Consider the following 25652-nt stretch of genomic DNA (forward strand, 5'->3'; position numbering starts at 1 on the left):
CAAGAAAATCTACTCTTACTACAGCTAAACATACATATAATAATGATGTAATCAAATTAGATTGAAGTATGTATATCAATAATAGAGAGTTTGAGATTTCAACCTCCGCTTTCCCCTTTAACGTCTCTCATATATATTTTGGGTAAAACGTCACCCATATGCGTGTATTTTATTTATATCAGACGTTGCTACTAAAGTTTTCCTTGTAATATCAAGTAAGCCTAAGACTTCTCTTTATTACTATGTGAAATAAAAAGCTTTGTTTAAGGATTTCTGCTTATGAAATTATTCGATTATCCATATGTATAATTTGACTAAATTTGATGCGAAACACTATCAATAAGTATAAGAATAATGAAGTTTTGTATGGCTAATAATTTTAACTAAATACATTGAATTGAACCTGGAAGTATGAAGTTATCAACTGATTTTGAGAAGCATTGAGATTTTGTTCAAACTTTAACTTCTACGGCATATTTGTGTCCCCAGGCGGTATTGATTATACTAGATGGGCCTTTTTGTCGTATGAACTGAAGTTTTGAACGTCCGAACAGGTGATATCACGAAAATCAAAATTTCAGTCTTTTTTCATCTGCTTTGTCCCAATACTCGGCATCAAAGACTGAAATCTGGATGGAGGCACATGGCAGGACAGTCATTGTACTTGAAAAATAAATAATTACGCGAGATTATCATTTTGTGGAACATTTTATTTTCAGTTTCTGTCTGACACTTTATACGATAGTTGCATTTTAATTATAAACATAAAATGGTACTAGTAAGACAGAAATTTCTTCTAAAGTATCAGATAATTTCAGATCTAAGATATCATGATGCGAGAAGTTTCCTGTTAGCCGTATGGGACAACTCCATTCTTTACATGCACGGACCCAGAGCCTGGAAGAGGGGCAATCCCCCCTTTGATTCTTACATTTTACAAAGAAAATCGGTCTTGAAACTCGGTGTGACCCCACCCAACCACCCCCACCCCTGAAATGGGTGACCCCCCCCCCCCCCCCCCCCCCACCCTCTCTCTATTTACAATTGGTGTCCCTCTAACCGAAATTCCTGGATCTGCACATGCTTTACTTTTAAAATTGCATATTCAAACAAATACATGTATATACCCACATGTTATTTTGTGCGACAATTTCCGTCTCCACCTAACATTTCTTGACTATTTTGTTAGACACATGGTTACTTGACACGATTATATTGTGCTGTCTGAGAGTTTGGCATTATACAGAGTCATGCAGAGTGTCATGATGCCAAAACGTATGATATCACGAGAGTGTCATACATTTTGTTTCAATGCGCTTGTTACATGTATTTATAACTTGTGTATATTGACTCATGTTATCAACATATCTTTTAAAAGGTTAAACTTTCATCAAGTACATTGTTTATGATTTTCTACAAGTAAAACGCGTCTTTTAAGGAATTCGATGTACAAAGTACCAATTCAAAGTCAAAAAAGTCTGTACGAAAAACTATAAAATACTAGTCAACAGCATGACGGATTAATCTGTCCTTTATATTTTATGGTCATGCCTTTTGCGTTTGCTCTATCGCATATATTTAATTTAATTTCAAAGTACTTAGACAAATGCACATGAAATAGTTGGTGTTCATGTTTTTGTTTGAAAAATATTTACTGCATCATCTTTCAAGAACAGCATCAACAATAAAATACGTTAATATGATTGTCATTTTTATTTCCTCTAATGTATGATTTAGAATCGTACATTGTATACTGACATCATTTTATATAAAATCTAAATGTTTGGAGCAACACCAACGAGTTTTTACATTGTTCACATTGTTTCGCCTTTTTATCGTAATCGCACTAATATACATGCGATAATCATATTAATTGAAATGTTTTTATTTAATTTTCATTTTTAAAACCTCTTGTAAAAGCCGTGCCCTTTTGGACAATTGAAAAACGATCATAATTACGGATAAATTGAATAGGCAGATTAAATGAAGTAAGGTTAATTCTAAAATTTGAAATCTCAAGGAATTTTAATCGAACTTCAACTTCATACGTTAACTTCGCAAGAGACGTTGAAGGGGAAGGTGAGGGTTGAAATCTCAAACTCTCAATTATTGGGAGTTGATCGGCCGCCCATGACTAAACAAGGGTCTCCTGGTATGAAGTCGTTAAACGTGCAACAAAATCCGTCGGCCAAGAGGAAAACAGACGTACTAACCCAAGGCTTCCAAACATCACTAAATGTAACAACGCAACTGCACAATCTATTGAAGTTCGAAAAGTGAACCCAACCCAGCCCGGGTCTCAGGCAATGATATATAATGTAATATAATGTAACGCATGGTTAAGCAATGTAAGACACTTTGTACTATATTGTACTTTGCAATGGGTATCATTCAAAAGCGAATAAGCAACAATGTCAATTGAACGTCGAGTTACCCATTCCACACATTTTGGGTTTCAATGTAATGAACCCGAGTCAATGTATGACAAAGCAATAAGCAAGGCAAAGTGACACTACTGAAAAGCAAAGCAAGGCGACATAAGCAAGGCTAGCTAGGAATTGCCAAGTACTCGGGCAATACCTATTACTATCCAGTCAACACTAACTGGTGAACATATGACATCACAAAGTACACAGCTTGAAAGCAACCACACAGACACCGCATCCGTTCGCCTCACGACCGACAGAATATCACCACATAATGTATTGTGAACGATAGTACGAGTCAAATTGTAAATAAACAGATTTGATTATTAGTATTGATGACAAGATGAACCTAATTAACATCAAAAATATATTAAATGTCAAAGTTAAGATGCCGATGTCATATATAACTATTGCTACTGACAAAAATATAAAGATTTTTCTCAGCGATAAGCAACTGCGATCACAAAGTTTTAAAGTTCACATGAAATGATATATGTAACAGTCACTACGTTCGTATAATTATTTGTTAAATTCTCGATACGATATATTTAACCTAAGATTGAGGAACTGTTCAAATAATGTAATACTAAAACGATATTTAGTTCACTGTTGTCTCCACGCACATTTAGATTATACCTTTCACTAGAAGTACATTTATCAATATCAGCTATAAAAACGTTAAACTAAATAAACTAAACTGGATATTCCTATATCAATGCATAGGCATACTGAATCATTTCCATGAATAATGAAATTAATATACACTGTAGTGTAACTAACGATCACAATTATTACTTCACTTAACACGTAAAATACTTTAAAATAACGGCTTAAAGCCAGCTTGAAAATATGCGGATCATTTTAACCGTGGGCAACGATCTCAAAAGGAAGCACATATACATTCTATTACACCATATTATACATAATGTAGGCCATATGTTTATTTACGACTATGAGAAGATTCATTAAAATCTACCTTGTAGAAAAACGTCTATTCGCGAAAATGTCATGAAAATTGACTTCCATTATGAAATCTTGCGTGATGTTCTAATTTTTCAAATCAGTCTAGCAAAACATCAAGCACACGTTCCTATCTTTTTTATTTGCTGAATTTTCTAAATAGATTCTGAAGTTTTGAAAAATCAGAATTTAATCAAATTCTACATTGTAGGAAAGTTTTTGACACGAACGTGAAGAACTAACTTAATTACATAAATTCAGGTCGATGTCTTTCTGAGGTGCTACGTTATAAGTTCTTTGGGATTCATCAGCTGTCTCTTGAATGGAATCGTCTTTGACACACGTTACTAATGGACTGAAACAATGTATAAATACATTTCAAAAATGTATTGAGTATTTTTATAATTGCCTAAAATATACAAACGCATTTTGTGTGTAAAAATGTTAATTCATTGCCAGATAGTTAAAGAGTATGTGACCACTCTTTAATGAGCTTTCTCAAAAAGCCGTCTTAAATGCAGTGTCTATTCATGAATCGTAAGAGTTATAATGTTAATGTTTATGTTTTTGTTTGGTTTAGATTTGCATTGATATATCACGCATTTGACTGCGGACAAAGACGACAGGTTCACCAGCAGGCATTATTTCGTCACAGGTTGACAGGTTGGTAGAACCACCGATCTTTCGTTAGCCAGTTGGATAACTTCATCACATGAAGAATTCTACACCCAAGCGAGGTTTCAACCCAAATCAGTCAGGAGCAGGTGGTTTGATGTCATTGACTTTCACCAATTCTTGCATAAAAACTTCTTTTTTCACTGGATCCGCCCATGTTTTAACGGGAGAAAAATCGTGTGCAAACAAGGCAATTCACGTGCTGTTAGTACATGATTTTTATTTTCAAAATGCTTTCCCAGGGACGTACAGGTATTTCTCCGCAGATTGACATCTGGTATCTGCGCCTTGTTTCTTCCATAATAACCTCTTTTTGTAGCATAAAAGATGCAATCTAAACCATAGAATGAAATTTTGTTGTATCAGTTACCAACGCCAAATGCACTGCCCCCAACAATTTTCGTACTCGCTTCTTCCGTTGTTTACTCCCCTTTTAGAACTCAGCGTCGTTTCAGTTTTTGTAGATAACCGTGAATGTTTAAGAATCGCGTGTAACTTGTGCGATTGTTTGTTTTTAGGAATATTATTTATGATTTTGGTAAGTATCAGTAGGTATGTTTTTATCTAATTTCTGGAAGAATTTATATTAACAGCTTGAAAGCTCGACACTATGTTCGTATTCATTCGTACTCCAAATGTGTCCGTACTCAAAATAACTCGAATGTAAAGTTATCATTCTTGCAATTGTGCTCCAGTTAACCAAATTTTGGAGTTATATGAACAATTATTGGTAATTTCATGTTTGTAAAAACGAGAGATAAAAAAATCGTTTGAAAATATTCAGCATGTGCATTTGGTAACGTTGATAATTTCTGGGCCCTGGTTATGGATATTTCAAACATGTTTACCGTTTCCAAGAACAACAGAATGGTAATTCAAAAATGTATCGGAATCGTAAAGTCATCACATATGAAAACAATACATTTAGTCGTCGTGTTATGATTTTTTATGCAAGAATAGCGACAATACACGTTTGTTTTGTGTATTAACGTCTTCAGAAGCCCTTGAGATATGTTTGTGACCTCGACCTTAGGTCTCGGTCACAAACAGTTCCGCGGGCTTCTGCAGACGTCAATACACAAAAGAACGTGTATTATCCCTATATTGGCCACGGAGGCCCATAATTTTATGGAACTGTCTAAAAGTTATTTGATATTTATATTTGTCAATAACACATTGTTTTTATCTGAATTTGTTACTTACATTAACTTTTTTCTTGTACGATAAGGGGATTTCCCTGAAAGAAAACACATATTATTTATTACTGGAAGACTAACGTGGTCTAAATATGTAAGAAATAAGAGGAATATATATTTCTTTCATGTATGAATAGTAGTTCATTTTTTATTTATGCATTGATGCTAAGCCGAGAGAAGGGTGTTACATATTTCATTACCTGTAATGAACCGGCTCACTCCAGGTATGTCCGTTTACGTTCTGTATTTTCAAAGGTTCTTTTTATTATTTGTTAGACAGGGAAATCAAAGAAACAATAAATTATAAAACTGTACTTTATTGTTAGCTTACAGTGATATGCGGAAACTGTTTGTATTGCTCTGGGGTTTAAATCATACAAAACCTTTTGAGAACAAATTTTGAAATAGTTCTGTTACCATCAACTTTTCTTCCTGCTCTTGCCTTGTACCTTGCATACACTATCGTCCCGATATTTGTCACTAATAGAATAACAGTGACAATCACTAATGTAGTTTTGCTGACATATTCTGAGCGTTCCCTTGTGTCTGAAATATACAGTTAACATCTGTAAGCAATATATTAACAAGATGGCCATGATGGTCCTATATCGCTCACCTGAGTACCATTGCTCTTAACGATAAGATCAAGTTTTGACATAGATCACATAGGCATACACATTAAATATCATCAGGATAACTATTTTCTTGTAACAGTCCCTTTTGACCTATGGGTCACATACAAGTCAGGGCCAATAGCCATATCTAGTTTGAGGGTCCTAGGCTCAAATGCTGCATTTTTGTACTAGCATGACTATTTCTTACCCTGGAAAATTTAAGTAACATTTAAAACCAATCTCATTAGATGCTGCTGAGGTATATTCATTTACATAAAATAAAGGGAAGTAATTTGTCCTAAATTCAATCAAAAGTTATCTACCCTGATTGTCCGAGTTCATCTGATGGCATAAATGACATTTCAAATCAGTATTTCCATTGGTTACTGAGATACATCCATTTTAATTTGAAACAAAGGGAGGTAATTTGACATAAAATCTGTCGATATTATCTACACTGATTGTCTCAGTCCAACTAATGACAATAATGAAATTTCAAATTTGTCATATAAATACTTACTGAGATTAATCCATTTTAATAAAAATCAGGGGAGGTAATCATGCATTGGTATATGCATGTAGGAGATACAGAGTACAAGCTTTTACAACAATATATTAGAAAAGTATTCATATCGATAAACATTCAATCAAGAGTTATCTAACATGACTATTTCTTACCATGGAAGATATAAATAACCTTTCAAACCAATCCCATTAGAAGTTGCTAGGTATATTCATTTACATAAAAAATAAAGGGAGGTAATTTGTCATAAATTCAGTCAATATGTATCTTCACTGATTGTCCAAGTCAATCTGATGGCATAAATGAAATTTCAGATCAGTATCTTTCGGAGATATACCCATTTTAATTTGAAATAAAGGGAGGTAATATGACATAAAATCAGTCCATAGTTATCTACCCTGATTGTCTCAGTCCAACTTATGACAATAATGAAATTTCAAATGAGTCCTATAAGTACTTACTGATATAAATCCATTTTGATTAAAATCAGGGGAGGTAATCAGATATAAAATAACTCCGGAACCTATGATTGGTTCTGAGATTCATCATGGAATCCAAGATTTATTGTTGTTGAAGATATTTTGCAAGTTTGTATCAAATCAAACCATAAATGAAGTCTCTATATGGCTGCAAAAGCTAAAATAGCAAATTTTGGACTTTTAAGGGGTCAAATTTCTACAACACATGACGGGATCTGGCCAGTTTTCGAAGGGAACCGAGATATTATGCCAATACAAGTTGTGTGCAAGTTTGATTAAAATCAAATACAAAATGTGATCTCTAACGTGTTCACAAGGAAATTGTGAACGGACGGACGGACGACGGACGAAGAGCTATCACTAAAGCTCACCCTGTCACTACGTGACAGGTGAGCTAAAAATCAAGTGTGACAAAATCTTGCAGTTTATAAGAGCACAAATCCGTCTTGATTTATTGTAGATGTTTTGAAATTTCTTACCTTAGCTTTTACAAAAAAATAAGCTTCTTTTCCTTTGCTTTTGTATGTAATTTAATGTTTAATAAATCTATGGTGTGAGGAATATTCAACATCATTTGAAGGGGAAAATTAAACGTCTTAGGTTTATACAACTTTAGTTTGACTTTTCATATTTTTCGGAAGCAAAATACTGTAGCAATAGACGTTTACTCTCGGCGATACATGTAACCATGATCTTTTCAGAACAATGATATGCCATGTTTCATTTGACAACATATTATAACGTGAACTTAGCCAGAGCAGCCAGAGTAGCCAGAGTTTAGCCAGAGTGGCCAGAGTTCCACCAGAGTTCAGTCAGAGTAGCCAGAACTCTGGCCAGAGTTTAGCCAGAGTAGCCAGAGTTCAGCCAGAGTAGCCAGAACATGTATAAATCCTAGAAAATCTGGCTACTCTGGCCAGCCAGAGTTGCCAGAACCAGAGCAAATGAAATCCTGGTTACTCTGGCTACACTGGCTGACCAGAGTAGCCAGAACATGTTAAAATCCTAGAAACTCTGACTACTCTGGCTGAACGCTGGCTACTCTGGCCACTCTGGCTAAACTCTGGCTGAACTCTGGTTGAACTCTGGCTACTCTGGTTGCTCTGACTTAGTTCACGGACATGAGTTATGTGCTATAACTCGTGTAATTTCAATGAACACTAATGTTTCACAGATATTTGGAAATACAGTGAAACACCACTCGCTCGAGGTCGCGAGGGGATAAGCAAAGTTCTCGAGTTATCCATGGTTTCGAGCGACCCAAACATTGACCAACATATGAAGAAAATTGAAATTTGTATTACCAATTGTCATCGGGACCAGTTGCAGAGGAAACGGTGATGCGTAATAATAACACACTCGTCAAATTTTCAAAAAACGTATTACAAATGTTATCAATGATGTTATTTGTAAATAGCACATGTGAAGAAACAATAAATAACTGTACTCGATTTCGCAGTTTTCTTCTCCAAATTAAGATCTCATAATTATCGTCTCATCGAAAAGGCTATATTATTTCCTTTATTTGCATGCAAACAACTGCTGATTAAAATATTAAGATCTCGTATATTTTGTTCCGGAAAGAAATTAACCGATTAAACAGCAGCATATAATGCGGTTCAGCGGAAATACATTTAGAAAAAAAATGTTTTTGTATTGTGATTTCCCAATCATACAAAAGTACAACTATGTTTCGTTTAAGTCTTGAATGGGTGTTTAAGCTTATAGGCGTACTTACTGTGTTTAAAATCTTACTTTAGGCTAAAGTGTTTCTTATTATTATTGGGTAACACAATTGCCACTCAAGTCTCTTGGCTAAAACCAGTATCGCTTAAATATCATTATTCTAATCAACGACAACATTATGTACAAACGTTAAACAAAAATATCAACCCCACTGCGTTTTGTCACGGTCATTGTCTCCTGAAAATGATAGGAGAAAATATCAGAAGCGAAAAGTTTTTGCAACAATTTCAAATTGATCTCTTGACACTATTTTCACAAATTATGTAGCAATTACATTGCAAATATTAATGTTGATGCATGTCATACAAATGAATATTACTGATGCATGACTATATATATATATATATATATATATATATATATAAACTTGACAATGAAAAGACTCGGCACAAGATGGAAGTCTATAAATCAAATAAATAAAATGACCTAACATGCCTTTCAACGTCACGTTACATTGTGTGTACACTGATCAGCCGATAGGCGAAACTAGTTTGTATTTTTATGATTTAATACTGTTGGAAAGGCATGTAAAGTCATTATATATATATATATATATATATATATATATTTTTTTTTTTTTTTTTTTTTTTTTTTTTATCAAAATAGTAGAAAATATACCACTGAACGACGAAAATCAGAAAAAGAATATCAAGAGTAATATTTCAAAAGGAGAAAGACTGGCTATTAAATCACTCTCATTAGACCTTAACATCATAATTAAAGAGGCAGACAAAGGCGGGGCAGTTGTAATAATGGACAAAAACAAATACAAGAAAATGGCTTAAGATATATTAGAAGACGAAACATATTACGAACAGTTAGCAATTGACCCCTCAAAAAGTAATCATATCAATTACAATAAACTGTTAGACAAACACATTAATTGTTTACGACAAAAAGAAAATCAGTATCTGAAAAACTTTGAAGTCAAAGAAAGTCAATTTTACGGTCTGCCAACAGTGCATAAAAGCGAGTCAGTTCGGAAGAAATGTGAAGAAGCGAACACATCCTGTGTTACTATTACAAATGAAACAAGTGATCTAAAACTTCGACACATAATTGCCGCCCCAACATGCCCGACAAGCAGATTAAGTAGTTTAATGGATATTCTTCTAAAACCATTAATCAAGCATGTGCAGAGTTTTTTAGAGATACAACTGACTTCCTTAAACAGCTACCTAAATACACAGATCCGAACACTATAATTACTTCCTTCGACGTTGAATCCCTTTACTCCAATATCACACACACACACTGGGAGAAGAAGCGATAAGTTACTGGCTGAACAAACACCCTGAAAAAATACCGAACAGATTTACATAAGAATTCATCAGAGAATCAGTGACCTTTATTTTTGAAAATAACACATTTACCTTCAATGATAAATATTACAAACAAATCAAAGGAACTGAAATGGGGACCATATTCGCGCCAACATATGCCACACTCGTAATAGGATATTTGGAACAAAAATTATGCAGACAAATGAACAAATTTTCGGAACAAAATACATGGAAATGTTCAAAAAATAGTGGAAAAGATTTTTATATGACTGTTTCATCCTTTGGGATAAATCTAAATTAGAGCTAGACCATCTTAAATATTAAACAGTCTGAATGAACATATAGAATTTACAATAGAGTACAGTAATGAACGTCTGCAATTTTTGGATTGCATGGTTATTGAACATGGCGAACATATAGAAACTGACATCTTTTACAAACCTACTGACAGCAAAACATACCAACTGTTCCAGTCATGCCATCCAAAACACACCAAAGTCAGTATACCGTTCTCACTGGCGAGACGTCTAAAACGCATAGTATCCGATGAAACAACACCTATGAAAAGATTCGAAACGAACTGAAAAAATACCTGATCCAGAAATATCCAGACATTTTGATTACAGCCGGAATTCAAAAAGTAAAAGAACCAATCCGTGAAGAAATCTTATCAGAAGCTAACGAATCACCACAACTAGATACCATACCATACGTTAGCACATTTAACCCGATTAACCCTGAAATATTTTGACAAATCAGACATGACTTATATATTCTACATCGAGACCCATGGATGAAAAAAGTTCTCTCAAACTTCAAAATTAATAAAAGTAAAAGACAACCACCAAATCTTAAAAACGATATTAACAAAAGCAAAATGTACTGAAAACTTCAGAAAACTCGTAGTAAGTAAATGCAGCAGCTCAAAATGTGGTATGTGCAAGCATATTATAGAAGGAGACTCATACACATTCAGATTTGGAATGACATTCAAGGTGAACCAATCAATATCCTGCTATGTGAAAAACGTAATAAATGTCATTCAGTGCCAGAAATGTCAACAAGAATACATTGGTGAAACTTCAAATCTTCGAAACAGAGTGACCTTACACAATCAACACTTCCGTGACGTCACCAAAAGGGTACTTTACGTTAGGGAACATATTGACGTTTGTGCGAGACCTAAGTTCCCGAAATATAAAACATTTCCATTTTTCAAAATGTTCACGGACAGTATAGTCAGTAGAAAACAACGAGAAATAATGTCTATAAGGCAGCTTAAACCTTCACTAAATAGAGACATATAAAAATCATACCTCACAGAGATGTTTTACAACGACGTCACGTCATTTTTATTCGTTAGTAAATTAGACGTCATTTATTTTTATTTAACAGTGACGTCCCTTGTTTCTATTGACGACGTCAAAGGGCGCCATATTGTTTGTAACCCTGATAATGATAATTTTTGAAACCGGTTGAGGAGTAAATGTCCCTTCACTAGATGAATATATATATATATATATATATATATATATATATATATATATATATATATAACAGTGAAATAATGCATAAAGCATATTCATCTTCAACATTTCACATTACGCAACAACTTGTTTAGTTTGGCAAATGCATCAAACGCAAAAACAAAACACATTTTTTGTCGCCGCAGAAGCGTTGAGTCTATAGTTTTATTTATATTGTTTTTAATTTACTGATACGCATTTAATTAACAGTCCATGTGGAATGAGGACAAGATTCCCCAGACCACAGGAAGTTCCGGACCAGACACACCAAACTCCGCATGGACGGCCAGGACCACGTCCATGACGATTTGATAAAAAGACATTGTGTCTGATATCATTTGTCCTCCACCTCTGAATTATACATATGGAGAAGTTGGCAGTTATTTGCGGAGAATAGGTTTGTACTGGTACTGAATCTAGGAAAAGGTTATAGGCTGGTCATTTTATCTGTTGGGGTTAAACTAATTTCAACATATTTTTTTATGTGGAATAAGTAGTATGTAAGGAAAAAGAAACACAGAAAAAAAGCCCACAAAAATATCATGGCACATTTTCGAGATATTGCATCTTGAATTCTGAAGTGATAATAATACGAATTTTGCCCGTTACTGCGGACCATATGCTGTCTTGTTCTACTACTGGTATACTATAACATAAATGTTTGCTTTGAATATCAGAAAAAAAAGATATTTTACAGCAAGATATTTTTAGCAAGTAGCGGTAGGCTATGTTTAGTATTTTACCATCTTTGTAATGAAACGTTGGGGTGTCAAAATTCAGAACATGTGTCAAAATTCTGAACATAGAATTTCTTACCACATTTATACATACATATTTCAAAAACAATCTCGACGGCAATGAAGTTAAAAGGGGTTAAACACCAATCATGTGTATCTCAAAATAATAAGAATGATAATAATAAAAAAGCAGTCACACGGGATTCGTAAAACAAAATGTATTTACGTTACTTCAGATGGGTGGGTACTTGATAACATCAATATTTCTCGATTAAAACATTTTTTATAAAATGCTTCCTGAACTGGCCTAACTGGTAAAGGCAAAAGTTGTTTACTTTGACATTGACATTCTACATTAATTTTTTCATGAATCCTTTATTCTCTCAGAAACTGAATTGTATTTTACGCTGAGGATCCATACACTGAAATTAATATAGTCTCGTTGCTGTGGATTGTGCAGGGTGATAGTGAATGTCAAATAATCATGAAATGAATGCTTTCAGTTTAGTGTAAACATTTAACACTATAACAGTATCCTAAGTCGGAAAAACAAACTTACCTACAACTGAAAGGCTGGCATTTCTTTTAACAGAGGCAACGCTACCAGTTATGTTACTTTTATAGGTCAGCTCACATCTGTAGTCTCCGGCGTCACTATATGTCAGTTTTTCAATATTCATATCTAATGTTAAATAAGTGTTAATTGGAGTTTCTTTATCAAGTAAACCTCTTGGAACAAAGCCCTTGTCATTTACAATGTCTTTATCTAAAACTGGAACTTCGGTTAAACCTGCTTCAATTTCTGCGAGGGTTTCCCATGTGTGGTTAGATCCTGGGCCAGTTGCCCTCCGTATTTGAATGTTGTATATCACAGATACATCATTTTCGGTAACATTACATGCCATTTTCAACGTTCCTGTAGTTCCTAGTTTTACTCGCGATGCTGACAGAATAAAAGATAAGCTTGCAACTGAAAAATCAGAAGTTTTACATAAGTTAACAAACATGTCAAAAGAAAATCACAGTGATACATAAGAAAGGCTTTTCGGGTTATTGATACTACAAACATATACAACGCTATTGTTGTTATTTACTTCTTTTATTATTACTCATTTTACGTATAGATTATTACATAACGATTTCAACATTCAGAAGTCTTGAATCAGGTGATGATATCAGTTTCATAACCTTTTATGATATTCACCATTTACAGTGTTTACGCAATTTGATAAATCTACCGTATTTAGTTTTAATTAATGTTCAAAATAGCTTAAGGAATGCAGTTCTAAATATGAAAACAAAGTAAGTATTTTCCAACAAAATTTAGAATGATTTTATTATACGTTTCTTATAAACTTGGTCACAAGCCTATGTCTCCTTATATTGTAAAACGTGCCAAAGCTGAAGGAGGTAGTATACCTTAACATTTGTATGTGCGCATGCCCAACCGGAAGCTAACGTGAGGACTTACGACAAATTTAATTTATTTGTATATTAATTCTCCTGAAATAAATTCATTTAACAAAAGATTGTGGCGTTGAAAGGACGTCGATGACGTTACGTGTCAGTTACCACGCAAAGTTGATAGCTTTTACCTTGAAAGTTCGTAGTTCTGAGTATTTTATTTCTTTGAGCTATTTTAAAACAGTAGTTAATTGCCGACATATTTCAGGAGTCTCGCATTTTGAATAATGATCAATATTTTGTGACGACTTTTATGTACTAATAATGAAATATTATGCGGAATGTAAGAAAATGGATAATGGTAATGGATGTTATTGGGAATACAGTTGGATGCAATGTTACTTATTACGGCCATTTTCAAATAAAAATTGGACGTTAGATTTGTAATATTTTTTTCTGTTTCTATTACCAATTTGGCACTTACATGTATATACTAAAACTATGCTCTAAAATCCTTCATATTTCAGGACTTCTGAATTAAATTAGTGTTAACATAGAAACAAACCCTGCGACCTACTATAGTCTGTCCCACCTAATTTTGGACCTCAACTTTTGACTGATATGAAGAAATGGAACGGGATCAAAGAACATAAAACATGTTTTTGTGAATTAAAAAAAAGTCACCCTCGGGAATTTCAAGGATTTTTGCAAAATCATCTGGTTTTCTCGTGCGACTGCATTTCATTTTCTGCATGGAAAATCACTGTTGTTTATTTCTGGTCGCCAAATATTCTCTATTTTGGAGATGTTCGGGAAATTTCACGTGTTATACCTCGGGGATGTTTAACTCTTATTTTTTACACTTAAAAAGCTATATTTCCTCCCGTAAAAACAGATTGGGTTTGTAATAGAATTTATAATTTCTAGTATACAAACGAAGTTTTGAAAACTTGATGTAAAAATGAAAAATAGAAAAAGAACTTATTTTGCACGAAAGAATCCTGTCATTATATGTATAGATCAATTCCTTTAATCATAATTCCATTTATCCTTCCAACTGATATCCAGTTCAATGCACAATTTTCAAAGTCAGAATTTTTTCACAGAAATCCATCATCCGAAACTTTTAATTGATCCAGTCAACCTGCGGCAGTGTTTTGAAGAATTTCAGGCAAATAACTGAACAATGCATTTGAAACAATATCTTTAATCAGAGTATTTTTCAAATGCATACTGATATAATTCCTTCGCATCTGAACTCCAAACAATGAATTATTCAACGACAAATCACTGGAAGAGATATATTATTTTTTTAAATGCGAAGGAATTATATCACGAGGGCGCAGCTCGAGTGATATAATAATACGCATCTGAACGACAAACAATGATTTATTCAAGAGCAAAGATATATTATTTCTATTCTAACACGTTACCAAGGATTTTTAAGTACATCCTTGACGACATTCATTACATATTTGCCCGTTTTCAATCGGTGTTTTTTCCGGCGCGCCGCTATGCCGTTTGACGCCATGACGTAATAATTGTGACGTCAGAACAGTGATTTGTTGTATAATAATTCACTTTCACTGTTTTCTGCCTTCTTTGTTTAATAGGAAAATGAATCGGATCGTGTTAGAATTCTTAATTATTTTTGTTTCCATAATAAATAAAAAGGGGATAAATCACGGAAGTATACTGTGTTTAATTCCGTGGATAAATGTTGCAATGTAAAGTTAGTTTTCACATTATTGCGCACGCAAAAAACTAAATGATTTCTAACGATTAGCTTTTGTTTATTATAGGCTTTTGCTACATGTACCTGAAGACCACTAGATACAATAGATTGCAATAGATAATGTATTGATAATTTAGTAAATCTGAAAATTATAACTTAAGACATTTGCACACAGAGGAAATGTTTGCAAATCAGTTACCAGCTTTCACAACCTTTAAAATATTCAAACCCATGTAAGCATAACATATAAATTTACTAAAGACATACTTTATCATACTGATCTCGTACATTTGTATTTCTTTCTGTATAATTATTTAGAAAAGATAAATCATTATCAGCAGATGATATTTTTTGCTAATTTAAGAGACAAATATGCCTTTTCTTACTTTTCTTGAACATATATTGCTAAACCGTGATTCATTTGTTCTTGAAAACAAAGTGCCTGTTCCTTTAGCGCCAAAAGTTTGCAGCAAATTTTCGGCAAACAAATTTGCATAATTGTTTGCAGCAAAGTCGCCAGAACATTGCCAGAAATTCGCCAGAAAGGTTTTGGCGAATTCGCCGCAAACTTATACCATGCAAATTAGGTTTGCCGCAGATTTGCTGCAAACTTCATTTGCATAAATTGTTTGCGGCAAAATTTACCGCAAACTAATTTGCATGATAAAAGTTTGCCAAAAGAAAATTTGCGGCAAATTAACCAAAACGTTTGCGGCAAATTTGCCGCAACGTTCGCCGGAACCTAATATTTTGGTAAGGGAAGATTTATATGCCTTTTAATTAGAATCTTAACAGTTTTTGGAGTGTATTTTTTATTGACCGCCGTAAAGGTGGCTTCTCGGTCATGTGGTTGAGGTAGCTTACTTTGAATCATTTGCCCCTAAACGCCGGTGGCTCGAAACATCCTTTAGTGTGTAGAATTCCTTCAAGTTAGGAAGCCATCCAGCTGGCTTTCGGAATGTCTGTAGGTTCTCGTCCGTGGTGAAATAGTGCCCGGTCTTATTCCGCCATCAAAAATATCACGGCATATCCACTAGACACGGCATATACATGACCGCTGTGATATTCTAATGTTGCATTAGTTACAAGTTGTGGCAATTGATACCGTCATTTTTGCCAGAGTATATTTTTGTAATGAAATGGGTAGATGTATTTAATAAGCTAGTTATACACAGTGCGGTAAAGTTTAACGTAGTCCCTTAAATAAGCAGTTGTCTTAAATTGAAATTTGTATATTTCAAATCATTAATTGCACTGAGGAATAATGTATTACCTAGATAAAAAAGTGAGCACATAGATAACAGAAAGCACCAGTCAGAACACAAACATGTATTCATGCTATTTAAATAAAAACGACCTTTTAACAGATTGTTATCATCCGAACCTTTAATATGATTGTAAACAACAGTAATCCGTAGTGAAAATGAGTTAAATGGGTTGCGTGCATCTCTGCTGTCCCCACCTCTATTATGATATATATGGCTGAAATAATGATACGCACTTGACTTGAGACATGTATTTATTTTACGTCAATGCTAACGAGTCAGTACAAACGCATTTTCAGGGGGAAAAAAGAGCTGGAAACCTGAAATGGAAATAACTGCTTAATTTGAAGTGAAATGTTAATTCAGGGCCGTCTGTACACGTTTGGGACAAAGTTTGTTTTAATTTTCCATGACTCTCAACAATAAATGTAACAGACGTCGCGAACTGTGAGCAAACCCCCAAACGTTTGTATGGACGCCGCCATCTTGGAATGGACGTCACGTCGTTTTACAACGCAAGTCTATGGGAAAAACATAAATTCTTAATTTTTAACTTCATTTTAGATTTTTTCAAAAAAAATGAAAAAGGTGCCTAGAGATATTTACCTTCTGGTATTAACGATGCTATTTTTGACAATTTTACATGCAGTATGAATAAATTATCGGAGGTCCAAAATTAGGTGGGACAGACTATAGTATATATTTAAACGTACATGTTGTACAAGTTGTCACTGGTCTATCTAGGGAACACAATTTTAGCTTTTTATCTGTATTTCAATACTGTCCATGAGAATAATATTTGTATGCACAATGATTTTCAATAAAAAATTCTGATGAGGACTACTGATTTCAGATTTTAAAGCTTTGATATTTGTTTTGATAAATAAAACGAATATATTACTTACTTTTAAAATAAAATGTTTTTGAAGCTACATTAAACAAGAAAGGTAAATTTATTTAACACTTTTCTTAACAATTTCGACAAAAAGCGATAAAGGTATTTTAAACATCTCTGTTGCATGTATTCTTTAGCAGCCTTAGTGGCCGAGTGGTTAAGGCCACTGACTTCAAATCACTCGCCCTTAATCGATAAGGGTTTGAGTCTAACTCAGGTCGTTGAATTCGTCATGTGAAGAAACCATCCAGCTGGTTTACGTAAGCCCGGTGGTTTACCCAGGTGCCCGCCGCTCGTGACGAAATAATGCACGGGGGAGTATCTAGGGTCTTCCTCCACCATGTAGGCTGGAAAGTCGCCATATGACCTATAATTGTGTCGGTGCGACGTTAAGTACTCAAACAGAATGGCACTGAAGCCGTAAAAAAAAACCCGTTATCGTAAGTATTTGTTTAAAAATGAGAAAAAAATGCGTTACCATGGAAACACGATCCCCGCGACGTAATTACATTTTAAGCTGTCAGTAGAATGCTAACGCGCATACTGATAAGATTATTTTTTACGGATAACAATGAAACCGAAATGCACGGAAAAGTGTTAAATATCCGTAGTTTCCAATATTAAAATTCCTTTGGATGGTAATGTGCTTCAAACAACGATGAAAATTGAACTTGAAAGGACAGTCATAAACAAAATGGAAATTGAAGCAGCTAAAACATTAAATTATACGAAATACAATAAATTGCTACGGTTCAATCTATTTTTAATCAACCCTGATGACAACGTATACTACCTACTTAATATTAAGTTGTTTTAACACATTGAATGATTCTTACAAAATACGTATGAATTAAAATCTGCATGATCGCTATATATACAAGAGGGCCAAGATGGCCCTAGGTCGCTCACCTGATAAAAACACCATAACAGTGTAAACATGTTTGACATAGTGATTTCATGGAAACAAATATTCTGACCAATTTTCATTAAGATTGGATCAAAAATGTGGTCTCTTAAGTGTAAACAAGCATTTTCTTCAATTTGACCTAGTGACCTAGTTTTTGAGCTAAGATGACCTATATTCGAATTTGACCTAGACTTGATCAAGGCAATCATTCTGACTAAATTTCATCAACCTCGATTAAAAAATACAGCCTCTATCGCATACAAAACGTTTTTCTTTGATTTGACCTAGTGACCTAGTTTTCGAACCCAGATGACCCATTTTCAAAATTGGTCTAGATTTCATCAAGGTTATCATTCTGACAAAATTTCATGAAGATAAGTTGAAAAATACAGCCTCTATCGCATACACAAGGGTTTTCTTTGATTTGAACTAGTGACCTATTTTTTAACCCCAGATAACCCACTTCCAAACTTGGCCTAGATTTCATCAAGGTAATCATTCTGACCAATATTCATGAAGATAAAATGAAAAATACAGCCTCTATCGCATACACAAGGTTTTTCCTTGATTTGACCTAGTGACCTAGTTTTTGACCCCAGGTGACCCATTTTCGAACTCGGCCTAGATTTCATCAAGGTAATTACTATGACAAAATTTCATGAAGATCAATTGAAAAATACAGCCTCTATCGCATACACAAGGTTTTTCCTTGATTTGACCTAGTGACCTAGTTTTTGATCCCAGATGACCCATTTTCAAACTCGGCCTAGATTTCATCAAGGCAATCATTCTGACCAATATTCATGAAGATCAACTGAAAAATACAGCCTCTATCGCATACACAAGGTTTTTCTTTGATTTGACCTAGTGACCTAGTTTTTGACCCGAGATGACCCATTTTCAAACTCGGCCTAGATTTCATCAAGGTTATCATTCTGACCAATATTCATGAAGATTAATTGAAAAATACAGCCTCTATCGCATACACAAGGTTTTTCTTTGATTTGACCTAGTGACCTAGTTTTTGACCCGAGATGACCCATTTTCGAACTCGGCCTAGATTTCATCAAGGTTATCATTCTGACCAATTTTCATGAAGATCAGTTGAAAAATACAGCCTCTATCGCATACACAAGCTAAATGTTGACGGACAGACGACAGACGACAGACAGACGCCGGACATCGAGCGATCAGAAAAACTCACCTGAGCATTGCTCAGGTGAGCTAAAAACAGAAATGATAATTACCAATCTGCCCATCAGTGATCAACCATATGACAAGTGTAAAAGCTAAACCCATTCTTTCTCTGTCTCGCTTTTGGCTCCTGTAAATACGCGTGATTGCATATTAAATAAAGTGTTATCATCAACCTTGGTGAATAGATGAAATTACTGTACTATTATTATTAGTCGTCTACTGGTTTCAACCAGTTTTGGTGATTATACAGGTTTGCGCTTCTTCCATTTGTAAATCCGTCAGCCTCCCATTCTTGCCCGGTCCACACCTCTGCCATCCATCAAGGAATTTTGATATAAGTCCACACAAATGTTTCTCATAATGAGACAAGCAAGTATTTACAGGGTCTCAGGTCCGTTCAGTAGCCCTACTATCCATCAAGGGATTTCAATTTTACTGGGCACATGTGTTTTACTCAACAAGTCAAAGTCAACGACTTTTGTGTAAGACTAAGACCTCCCGCTCAAGGGTCAAGGTCACACTCGTCGGATATCCACGTATGACTACTTCATACAATTTTTTGCATACTTCAACCGCGGGTTAATGGACCAACTTTCTGTTGTTTTATAAAATATTTAATACGCCCAAGCATTTCTATTTATTAGTCCTTACTGGCTGAAAATCAGTTTCGGAGACTATAAGATTTCAATTCATATTCCTGCTCAACTTTTGGGTTACATTATACTAATTTAGTCCCTTCTTTATTTCATGTAAACAATTTAGTCGCATTACTTAAATCAGAGCATTTCAGTGATATGAAAACCCATTTTAAAGCCAACAAATTAACCAGTCTTATTTCAAAAACGAAAAATATTATACATTAAGATGATATTCTGCATATCACAAACAAGATCTGTTTGGAAAAACAGCATCCTCTGAAAATACTCCTGCAAATTTGTTTTCTAGCTTCTAACAATTACGCGTTTGTAAACATTTTGTCAACGAATAAAACTTAAACCTGGAAATTCAAAATGAAAGTGGTCACTATAGTTAGCAATAAAATTGAAACAAAAAGGAAACCGCTATATCCTTATATGCCTTTTATTACCATATTTCGTCAATCACATAGAACTAGATTTGGACTTCTTCACATGTTACACTGAGTAGTCACTTTCTACTAGTATCTGGTGTAAACAGTCCTGTTAGAGAAGACATTTAGGCTTTACGTCGGAAGAGTATTCCAACATCTGGAGATTCTGTGGGTAGTTCCGTGTTGGTATCATGTGCCAGAAAGACAAATTTATACTGGAACTTATACAAAACAGTTACAGAGTGGAATTCTACAATGTTCTAGAGAATTCCGCTAGAAAAATCATGAAAGGTTATCTAATGTACAGTAAAACACGTTTTTCAGACAAAAAATGACCCAACTGCCAAATCCAGTTTTAGGCCCATATATATACATGCTACACTTAGATTTAAATCATCATGTCTACATGGATGGGTAACCGTTCCTGTTTTGATTGACTTAATAAGCAATGGAAACGAAAAGATAAAAAAACGCCCTGTATTGCCAAAAGGACCATAAGTTTGAAAAGGATATTGTAAGCAATTTTCTTCAATTCTAGTGGGACAATTGTTCAAGTGCCTTGTCCATCTGGTCATACAGTCACTGGACGTTTCTACAAGACCTCTGTACTGAAGAAAGTGAAATAGTTTTACAATAAGTAACGTCCAAGCGAAGGATGGTCAGGAGTCCATCTTACACACGACAACGCCTCCTCTCACAAATGCGAGGTTGCTAAGTCATTATTGGCTTCTGAAAAGGTGGAAGTTATAAACGGTCCGCCTTGTTCACCTGACCTGAGTCCCAGTGACATTTTATTTATTTCCATGGCTTAAGAAAATGCTTTCTGGAAAGAAATATAAGTTCTAATGGCAGTGCCATTCATTAATTAGTGTCTCCAACAGATACCAAAAGAAGACTATTTACCTGCTTTTCGCGATTAGGTAAAAAGGTTTAAAAATGTGTTTCGGTAAAGAGGGAATACGTTGAAGGTTTGTAATAAAAAGAATTTTGATGATACGTAGCACTTAGGAAATCCGAACCCTCGTATATGAAATTGATACATTGATGAGGTCCAAATAAAAAGTAAATACATGGATAATGAAAAAATAGACCAGTTAATTGGTCAGACACAATTTCTTGTCCTGCTTTAACATTCAGTATTTTGTATTAAAGAATGATTTCTAAATATTTAAGAAAATTTGTAAAATTTGACAACAAAACTTGTGCTTAAGATAACTTCGTAAATAAATCAGTACTTAAATGCTGTTTATTAAGGTTACTAGTTTTCATTCTCGTTTAATAACAACCTACACTAAAATTCAATAGGCAAACATACTTGTGATAAGAGATCGTTTGTCAACAAAGACAACATTTTTAATTTTTAGCATGGACATTAAAGACAGATTTGACAGTGAAGTGATAAAATAAATAAAGCTTGTATCTCAGTCTTTGTTATTAAAACCGCGTTTTAAATTATTAAAATGATTTGTTTGACGTGCTTATAGAATATCAGAGCGTTTGACACAAATAGTATATCTTTACATTTTAGTCTGACATAAACTTTAAACTTGATTAATACAGAATTCGATTGAATGAAATACAATATTTTATGACTGAGAAAAATTAACAGGTGTTGATCTTACATATAAAATTACGATAAAGATAGAACATAGTTTAAGAAATCAACTCGTTTCACATCAGTATTCGTAATATTTCAATTCAGATGATTTGCCAAAGAGAAATGTCAATAGGCAACGCATTTTTATGATTTTAACGTATGTTTCTTCCATCAGGAATCAGGAGACCTATATGACCTTTTACAACATAACTGACATACGTAAATGAAAGATTGTTTCATCTAATCTAATCAATATGTCCGTTACCTAAATTGTTGTTATTTGTTATGTCTGAATAAAATAGATACATCTACGTAATTTTTAGTTGTCAACAAATGTAGTCTTTAGATAATGTCTATGTATGTACGTTGAACAGATACTATGGTGTAGCATCTGCTATCAAGCAGTACGTTGCAATATTGTTATAATGTTTTTAAAGTTTTGTCAGTAAACCACGGTGACGTACATAATATAACTGTATGTCCTCATAATGTCTAAACTCTGAATGAAAGTATCTGGTATATCTTGATTTTTTTCATTTTAATTTTTGCAAAGACAATACGTTACTCAAAATATTAGTAGTACTTGTATGCATTCTTCGGCATTGGTAATTGTTGACCTAAAGCTTTGATTACAAAGATTAATATCAAGCCTGGTACAAAGAAATTTGATTATCTGGAATTTGAAATATGGACAAAATTGTATTGACGATTGACTTTCATATATTGGCTCTCGGTAAAATTTAACTAAGTTTCGATATTCCATATATTTTTGAAAAATGACCATGTAGCTAACAACGTAATACATCAATTGTCAAATAATACTTAATTACCAACATTTTGGAACATTCAAATGAAATGTACCGGGTATGTGTAAAAGAAATTTGCTTTAAGCCACCTGCTGAATTTGGCCCGCAGGCCTCGGTATATAAGTTTGGTATAGTTAGTGATATATTTGGTAGGCATTGACAATGTTAGGCAAAACTTTTGTATTGTTAGGTACCCCAGTCTGCGGGATTTCAATGTTCATTTATATCTCTTTATATCTTTCTAGGGATTTTGTTAGGTTTTGTTCATATCAGCTTCGTATAATATGAGAATACATGTACTTCATAATACATATTTTTACACAATTTTAGATACTTCGTATTCTTCAAATCTCAGTTTCCCGATTGGGAAGTTAAGTTTCCTATTCGTGAAGCTTCCAAGATAAGAAATGAACAGGATGTATGTGGTACAATGTGTCTTCTTCTGCGCCGAACCTTTTCAAAGAAACAAGTGTCAAATAGAGATTTTGCTCCCCGAACAGAAGCTAGTTACTGTAGTTAGTATCAAGTTTCCCGTACTGGAAGTTTGGAAAACTCCAGTTTCCCGAACGTAAAATTTACCTACTGATGTAAATTTAAGAGTCTTTAGGCCTTCTGTCAATTCTTCTGTCCGTATGTCAGGCAGCTCCTAAAGACCATGTTCGTTCTACATCTTTAACTGCAACCTCTTCCTTAGCTTTATAACTTGGCATAAATTGAGAAAACGTACAAGGGAAAATGTTTATATTTGCTTTTTAATCTCTATTGACATTGAATAAACTTGACCTACATTTTAGCCTCAAAAGAAAAACTGAAACCAGATCTAAATACCGCAATGAATGCCAATTCACATATTACTAATGACTATAAAATATTTGTCTATAAAGGTGATACCTATAAAGGTGATACAGTTTCTCACTCATCGTTTATTTGAATTGTTTACTTTCTATACCCAAATTTCTTTTCAATTTGACTGTTTGTATCGTTTGACGATATAATCCAGAATCATTGCACACAAAAAGCCATAGCAGTGACTAAATATATTCTGTGAAACAGGTTTTCATCAACAGGAAATATGACAAATATTGGCTCTTAGCTGTAAGCCTTGTAAAAATAGTATCATATTAGCTAAGACATCTCATTATCTTTAAAGGCGTATGCTAGAATTCGGGGCGAAATTTTTCCTAATAATAGAATTTCTTCAAACTTTGGATGTTAAAGGATAATCGTCTAAGAAACAAAATTATGCAATAAAAATCTTAGGTCACCGGTATTGAAAAAAGAGTTACCTGCCCTTGAAAATGTCATTTTCTCCCAAAATGCCGTTTTCAAGGGCAGATATCACTTTTTCATTACCATGAAGCAGATACCGTTGGATTCTGGCCAATTTCTGATGGAGCACTGCTATCAGTTCCTGGACGTTGGCAGGCCGTGGTTGACGTTGACATAAATGCTATCCAAGGTAATCCCAGGCGTGTTCAATCGGATTGCAGCCTGCCAAGGCAAAACATCAATGTTGTTCGTCTGTAAAAAGCTCCTAGTGACACGTGCAACATGAGGTCGCGCATTGTCATGCCTTGACGTTAAGCCACTAAACGTGAAGTGGGTTCAGCCGTCAAAAATTTGTCAGGCAAAAGGCGATGACGTAGGTAATTTCTCTGCCGTACTGACGTTACATGCGGTCTACCCGAACGAGGCCTTCTCGACAAGCGTGTCCGTGCCTCTGACACGTCGAACGAGACGCAGTATTGCCGAACAAAAGACATTAAAACGTCTGGCGACTTGTTCTTGCGCTCGCCCTCACTCGAGCATGGCCAAAACTAGAGCTCTCTCCTTCGAAATTTAGCCTCGGCATAATCAAAAATTGAGTAGCTGTCAGAAAACCTCTGAAAATATGGTCGTATGTCGACTAACACATGTACCTGTGTAAAATTTGCTCACATGGTAATTTTCGTTGATATATTGCTCAAAATACGAAGAACGGAAAAAAACTAGTTGTGCTTGCTTCGGCGATGTTTCAATGAAAAATCATTGCCCGACTCAATTGTGTAAAAAGAAAAAAAATATTTTTATGATTTCGCTTACCTTTTGTACCTTTTATACAATCACTATTACTGTAAAATGGAGAATCGGGCCGGTTCGGGATTTCCGGAGTTTCCTGAAAGCAAAGGTAATATCTAAGCAGTCGACGCGGTTACCTAAAATATTAGACGTTAACAGAGAGTCTGTGAATTTCATACAAATGTCTAAGTCAATTTATGTTTTAGATCATCATTATTTATAAGATATTTTAGCTCTTTTTCTTCTTTTCCTAAATGTTAAATATGTCTTATCATCACATATTTTGGCACTGCAAATGCATAGTGAAAGAAGAAATGAGGGATGAACACAAGTAGATATATACAGGTTATTTAACTTAAAAAAATATACACACAAAGATGAAGTTGTGTGTTCTAAGATAAAACACCTTGATTATTTGTCGAATTGTTTTCTTTAGAACAATCATCACACGTCCGCTTAGCTCAATAGGGAGAGCGCAGATCTACGGATCGCGGGATCGTGAGTTCGATCTCCGGGCGGGGCAGATATTCTCCATGACGATTTGATAAAAGATATTG

General features: G+C 34.3%; 1 protein-coding gene across 2 annotated transcripts; it reads right to left on the reverse strand.

The window, feature by feature from the left end:
* Window positions 1–1032: 1032 nt before the first annotated feature.
* On the reverse strand, window positions 1033–25195 carry LOC128546083 (uncharacterized). 2 transcript variants are annotated; one of them, XM_053552944.1, is made up of 6 exons: window positions 25120–25195; window positions 19616–19692; window positions 12722–13132; window positions 5675–5803; window positions 5265–5298; window positions 1033–3741 (listed from the first exon to the last, which is right to left on the reverse strand). In XM_053552944.1, exons 2-6 carry the CDS (start codon window positions 19665–19667, stop codon window positions 3630–3632), a joined length of 738 nt encoding a protein of 245 aa, XP_053408919.1. In that variant the 5' UTR covers window positions 19668–19692; window positions 25120–25195; the 3' UTR covers window positions 1033–3629. The 2 variants fall into 2 exon arrangements, with proteins under 2 accessions (XP_053408919.1, XP_053408920.1); XM_053552945.1 differs by lacking the exons at window positions 1033–3741; window positions 5265–5298; window positions 5675–5803 and adding exons at window positions 9253–9910; window positions 10361–10457.
* Between the last annotated feature and the right edge of the window lie 457 nt (window positions 25196–25652).

Source organism: Mercenaria mercenaria, chromosome 10 (assembly GCF_021730395.1).
Source record: "Mercenaria mercenaria strain notata chromosome 10, MADL_Memer_1, whole genome shotgun sequence".
Taxonomy (NCBI): Eukaryota; Metazoa; Mollusca; class Bivalvia; order Venerida; family Veneridae; genus Mercenaria; species Mercenaria mercenaria.

Excerpts from the sequence above, each read along its gene's own strand:
- LOC128546083 (XM_053552944.1), bottom strand. The coding sequence starts at position 19,667 with ATGGGTTTAGCTTTTACACTTGTCATATGGTTGATCACTGATGGGCAG. Across the intron at positions 5,299-5,674 it reads AGCAGGAAGAAAAGTTGATG|GGAAATCCCCTTATCGTACA; the intron begins GTAACAGAACTA and ends GTTTTCTTTCAG. Across the intron at positions 3,742-5,264 it reads CGTACAAGAAAAAAGTTAAT|TCCATTAGTAACGTGTGTCA; the intron begins GTAAGTAACAAA and ends ACATTGTTTCAG.